The sequence below is a fragment of the Suricata suricatta genome, chromosome 10, assembly GCF_006229205.1.
Source record: "Suricata suricatta isolate VVHF042 chromosome 10, meerkat_22Aug2017_6uvM2_HiC, whole genome shotgun sequence".
Classification (NCBI taxonomy): Eukaryota; Metazoa; Chordata; class Mammalia; order Carnivora; family Herpestidae; genus Suricata; species Suricata suricatta.
The window spans coordinates 86,016,205-86,022,918 of NC_043709.1; the positions used below are offsets into that span (position 1 = coordinate 86,016,205).

Consider the following 6,714-nt stretch of genomic DNA (forward strand, 5'->3'; position numbering starts at 1 on the left):
TGTCTGAGCTAACATTTTGAATTGGGTTTTCCTTCTCTGCCTCCTGCTGTCACCTTGTCTTTTCTGCCTTCCCCTCCCCATCCTGTTTCTGCACCAACTTGGTTGTGGTCTATAGAACTGGTTCCTTTACCATCCTCAGTGCCTTGGGCACATTGGCTCCTCCTCTCACCATCAAGGTCAAGGAGCAAAGCACACCCTCATGGACACCTAGGTCTTTTCCAAGTAGAATGCATTGATTACTGAACATAGGTTTGGGTTTTCAACATCATATTGAAGAGACACTAAGGCTACTTGGACCCATTGGAAAACATGCTTCGTGCTTAATTGGTTCATGAATTTACCATCTAAAAAAATTCTTCTGTAAACACCTCTCAGTTGGTTACTAAATCCTCAACTGGAGACTAAGGTTTCCTAAAAGTTAAAATTCTGCTAAGTGTACTTAAGATTGATGGAAAATAAGGAAAGCAACCCTGTATGTAGGAAAGTGGGAGATATGTAAGAAAGATGTAAGGAATGGAAATACATTTTTGTTGAGAGTAAAAGAAAATAATTTTGTCCTAAATGAGACTGGTTGTTTGGAGAGAAATGGCTTTGGGACAAAACTTGAAGGCAAAGGAAAGTTGTAGAAGGTTCGTGAAGGGAAATCTTTGGAAAGGAATTTTATGTGTGCTCAGGATGAACTAAGGTTGAGACGAACAGAATTTTAAAAGCACACTGGCATGAGGTTGAAACTACTTTTCTTTCTGTTCAAACGACAATTTTCTTGGATTGTTGACCTGCTCTTGATAAGACTATGTAAACAAAGGTTTTCTCTTTTGTCTGCCTTAATTAAAACCAAAGCTTTAGGTTTCATTTTTATCAGGTCTTTGATTGCTTACTTAAAACTTCTCAATGTTAGAGCTAGGTCTTGCTAACAACTATATGATACTATACATTTGCCTTTAGGATATTTTATTGCCACTTTGCTTGAATAAATAAAGTTTTAAGATTTGTAATGATCTGCAATCCTAGTTAGGGTGTGCTTTATAACTTCTTAAGGTTTTAACAAACTTCCCAAGATTTAAATGGTAAAAGAAGTCTTTTGATCAATTAGGCCCCTTTTTAGGATACTAAGTTACTTGGAAAAACACTGTTGTACAATGGTTAACCTTAGGTTGTCTTGCACAGGGAAATGCTGTAACTGCCCAGATATATATGCAATTCCTAAAGTTTTAATGTTTTGGTATAAGGTCATCATTTAATATTCTGATTACTTGAAGTGTATGTGTCACAGAAATAAATGAATTTCTTTGTCAATTGCATCATAATAAACTCTCATCAGATGTTTAACAATGTCCATTTCTGAGATTTTGTCATTTATAATTGTTATTCTCTCAAAACATGTGTTTCTTCTTCAAAGAGATTTATAAGAAGGACTTTTGGGACAAATACAGTATTTGACATCTTTAAGATTAATACTAAAATGGGTAAGAATTTCCAGAGCTAAAACTCTGCATTCAAACTAAACAAGAATTAGGAGCATGGGACTAAATGAACTGAGGAAGATTATAGTTTTATGACTCTTTTTGGAAATATTGCTGGTTCTCGAATGTTTGCTTATCCAGATTAAGAAACTTTCTCTTAAGATATCTATGACACACAGAAATGTCATAAAGTATTCATTTATAAATGGAAGCATTTATCTTTTCTCTCTACCTAAACCCTCTGAAATTCAAAAACTTTCAGTGAGTATTCTTTCTTTCATGGTAGTTACAACTGTTTACATAAGTCTGACAAGAATCTGTTCATCTTGTAACAGGTCACCACTGGAAATACTGGTTATTTTTACCAAGACCTTGACTGTAATGTCATATTTGAGAGTGACATGCATAGATTTAAATATGACCAGACAGCATTAAGGAACTAAGGTTGACTTTATGAAACATGGAACCATAAAGGCCCTTGGAAACACTGGCTAAATACCTTCCTTACAGAGTTCCCAGCAGCCCCCCAGGTGAGTAAAGAAAGTCACTTCCTGGAAGGTGCAGGAATCTCGGGATATCTTGGGGATCTCATGAAGAGGAATTCACCCAATTCTTCAGGTATCTCAGGCCTGTCTGATGGGAAGTACTTGGCTTGGCTTCTGGCCTGGAGAAGCCACTAAAAGTTCAACCTGGAGAGTCCTTATAAAAGGTCTCAGCAAAGTAAATTTTAAAAGATCCTCAGGAACAATCATTATTCTTGCTGAGTTCATGTAAATGATTAGGCCAGGGTTGTTAAGACTGGACTTCTTCTACAAATGCACTGGTCTCAATTTGGCTACCTCTGGAAATGGGGGTTTTTAGAGAGAAAAACTATGTTCAACAATGCACCATTATAGATGTTAAATTCTAGTTGTGATTGTCTCAAAATTTTTGTTGTTTGCCTAAATTAGACAACTTGAAGTAATCTTCAGAAAAATTGTCACAGTATTTCATGTATTCACAATCTTCTGTGCTTGTTATTCTGTGGGGATGATAATAAGACCCCACAGGCATATAATTATTTAAACAGCTGGAAAACAGAGTGGATCTCTAAATATGCGAACCATATCTTCCCTAAACCTGATCTGACATTTACTAGAAACCCACCCCATATAAACCCAGGAGATCTGCTTTATTCAAAGAATGGGGGTCACCCCTTTCAAAGACTTAGAGGGGGACTTCACAGATCTACAACTAAGCAAAGCATTCATCCCTTAAAGTTTCAGGTATCACCCCATCGGGTCATCACTCCAGAGTTAAGAAGGTCAACTCAGAAGAACCCTCAACCTGGCCAAGTGATCAAGATTCAGTCAGCCCATTTAAACTGACCCTCAAGAAGACACTGGCCCCTGAGATCTCCAGTCCTGCTACAGCCACACCCCGGAAGCTGGCTGGCCTGCACACAGCAGATGCTTGAGGAATCAACATGTGGACCAAGTCTAGGGGTTTGGAGGCAACTCTGGCACCCCTTGCCCTTTACTGGCGTCATAGCCTTGATTTTGCTTCTTGCTGTTGGGCTCATAGAGACTGCACCAACAAACTGAACATGGAAAAAAGATGCATACTGGGTCTCACATACCTCCTCTGGATGGGAGGACTATTAAGTATTCCCTGTATATTATGTTAACCTTTCTCACCCTCACAACTGCCACATACCCACCTTGCCCCCCGGATTGTTATAAGACAGTAAGGACGATATCCCATGGTATCAGGAATGCAAGGGCATTCAGCTCCCTCACCTCTCTCCACAAAGATTATTAAAAGGCAAAGACACCCACCCTCTGCCAGTTGCATCTGGCAATCACATAAGTTATTATCTATTTGCACTTTTATACATTTCTGAGTTTGTATATACATGTCAATAATAATGTGTAAACATGTGTGTCCATGCACATAAAGTGTAAGAATCCTATGGTTGTTTTGATACTGAATTATTTCATCTGAAGGTGAATATTTGAAAATACAAAATGAAGAAGATAATTGAATAGCCTACTTATAAATCCCTACCTACCAGAACATCTTAAGGGAGGACTAATACTATGGAGAGCGACAGCTACTTTAGTGATGTCGAATAGAATTGAGAGCATGAGATTTTAAATCAGACTGCCTAAGTTCAGACCTTGGCTCCACCACTTACCAGCTTTGGGACTGAGAAGAATTCATTTGCCCTCTCTGCATCTAAGTTTTTTCGTCTATAAAAGAGAGATGATAACATCTGGCCGATGCAATTATGGTAAGGAATAAATCTACTAAAAGAAATATAACACTAGAACAGTATTTGGCATATAATGCGTGCTCAATAAATGTTAGCTTCTATTGTTATAATTACTCTCTGATCTTGATTATTAGACTGCAATTAACATATGTTATATACACTAACTTGCTAACTTCCCGCTCCTCTCCAGATATGCTGCAAGGGACCATCTGGGAAATTTTAATTGTTTCAGTCAGATTGTTGTCACTTTACTATGCATATGCAAGTGAAATTACTATAACCCTTAATGTTAAAAAGCAGCAGAAACAGTCCAGTACACCATATTACCCTTAGTCTTACATTCACCACTACCTTTTACCTGTGACTACTGTTCAAATATTTCAACAGAACAGACTTTATCAGTAATCTCTGAAAACCAACAAACATGTTCTCTGGACAAAGTTAAAAGGGACCTTACATAACATTATTGCAGTTGAGTCTAATTTCTGTATAGCTCTTATTCAGCAATTAAGACTACATCTTTGAGTAAAAAAGAAACAAAAAAAAAACCAACAAACCCCCCCCCCAAACATTTAAATATTGGTAAAAGGCAGCCATGATTAATTTTATTTATGTCTTCAAAACTTCACTACAGGGGTTTAAAGGCTTTGACATAGGTTTAAGGGTTTTTGATTACAAGCTGTATGAGTTCAGGCAAACTTCTCAAATTACCCAAGTCTTGGTTTTTTCAACACTGTGCTCAGGGAGTACTTTATTTTATAAAATTCTATAAAAATCCCGATACAGTCTACCATTTGATTTTAAGACAAAACAAAAACACATGATTATTATTTTTACTAACTTGCATATAAAAAATTAAATGGCTGTTCTAAATTAGTAACTAGGTTTTTAGTTCACGTCTTTTGATTATTACTACAATAGAGTCTTTTCCACTAGATTCTATTATTTAAATTATTAGAATGAAAAATGCCTTTCTCTAAAAGAAAAAGAATGAATAGGTAAAGACCACAAAGTGATTCACAAGACTAAATAATCTGTTGTTAATAGTCAATTCTAAGAATATATTTATATAGTATTTATTATACAGTGACTTATTTTAATGACATTTATAAATATCTTTTGGCCCATCCAGAACCAAAGAGAAGATTTCCAAATCAAAAGATTTCTAAATTTTAAACGTTAACAAACTCTTAGCCATTGGAAATATTACCAAGAAATTCTTATTTTCAGATATAAAGACTCATTTAAATCAAGATATAGATCATTCTATTAATATTTTAGTGTATGCTTTAGTTAAAAATGCTAATTTGAAATGCAATATTCCTTTTTTAAAAACTGGCTGTGTTTTTTTTAAATCCCCCCTTTACTTTTTAAAATTTGGAGACATGAAACTCTACCTTGAATCCATTGCAGCATCTAGTTTCCCTTTTCTTTGAAGGTGTTGCCTCTGCTGACTTTTTCAAATGTTGATTTGGGTCCATCATTGAGTATTTTCAACTGTGGTTGTGCTTGGTTTGAAATGATCCCCTGTTTAGGGAGAAAAAGGAAACTTATTTCACTTTGACAATATATAATTCAGAAATATGCTGCAAGGTTGACATCAATCAATCGATAAACCCACTAATAATACTCATTCAAGGTCTTCGATGTCCCAAGCACTGGGCAAATGCTAGACACAAAAGGAGGGGAAACACATGAAAACACAGAGTTCTAACTTTCAGGGATTATAATTTAGGAAGATAAATTTCTGAAAATAATTTAAACAACAAATGAATAATATAGATCATACACTAGATGAGATAAAAAATTTAAATTACAGAAATACAAATTTATATGTTTCACATATATCTGCATTATAAAAATTTAGGAAGGCAAATATATGTTTAATTCATCTTTATAGTTTTACAAAGGGCCAAGCAGTGCCTTGTACAGAGTAGACAGTCAAAATGGGTAGAAAAATAATGTAAGGGATTGTAATTAGAGTGGCCTAAGAAGATCATGGAAGAGACACCTCGGGAACCAGGTATGAGTTTGGATATGTTAAAGAGTACCTCTCAGAGAGACTTTGGCAAATATTGACCTTACTGGTCAATAACTAATTTTGCACTTAAAGCAATTAAAGCAATCCTACTTTAATTTTGTTCATTTATTTTTGAAGAGAAAATGTATTCAGTTGAATATATGTAAAATACATGTATTTGAAATTACAAAATATCAAAAAGATATATATTAAAGAATCTTTTTGTAGCTCTTGTCCACTCAACATCCAGTTTCTTATTCTGAGGACTAATTTAACCAGTTTTCAGTGAATATTATCCAGAAATGTGATATGCATTTTAAATTAAATACTTATAGCTTTCTTAACACAAATGGCAGAATACAATTAACACTGCTCTCTACCTTTTAATGCTACTTTATATTAATAAATAATTTTTTTCAGTTTTATTATGGTTGCAGGTTATCCTATTGTCCATAACATCTAGTTACATGTTGATAAACATTTAGGTTGTATATAAATATTTCATACTAGAAATTTTTCTTAAAATATCATTTTATTTCTGTGTAGGATTAATTCTTACAAGTTTTGAGGTCAAAATGCAAGAGAAATTATAATTTTGTAAGTTATTAAGCCTCTATTTTATTTTTTAACTTTTATTTTTTAAGGTTTTATTTAAATTCCAGCTATTTATCACAGTGTAATATTAGGTCCAGGTGTAATGCACGGTGATTTAACACAACATCCACTGCTCATCACAAGTATACTCCTTAATCCCCATCACCTATTTAACTCATTCCCCCACCCATCTCCTATCTGGTAAGCATCAGTTTGTTCCCTATAATTTAAAAATATGTTTCAGGTTCTCTTGCTCGCTCTCTTTGCTCATTTGCTTTGTTTCTTAAATGTCTGATATAGGTAAAATTATATGGTATGTATCTTTATCTGAGTGACTTATTTTATTAAGCCTCTACTTTAAAGACCAGTAAAGTGAGTCAACT

At 34.6% G+C, this 6,714-nt stretch overlaps 1 protein-coding gene across 1 annotated transcript in view; it reads right to left on the bottom strand.

The window, feature by feature from the left end:
* Nucleotides 1-5,201, bottom strand: part of SLCO1B3 (solute carrier organic anion transporter family member 1B3) — a 58,938-nt gene extending 53,737 nt beyond the window's left edge. The window contains exon 1 of the mRNA XM_029954365.1: nucleotides 5,115-5,201. Within this exon, the coding sequence (XP_029810225.1) occupies nucleotides 5,115-5,201 (87 nt within the window). The remainder of the gene's footprint in view (nucleotides 1-5,114) is intronic.
* Nucleotides 5,202-6,714: the final 1,513 nt, after the last annotated feature.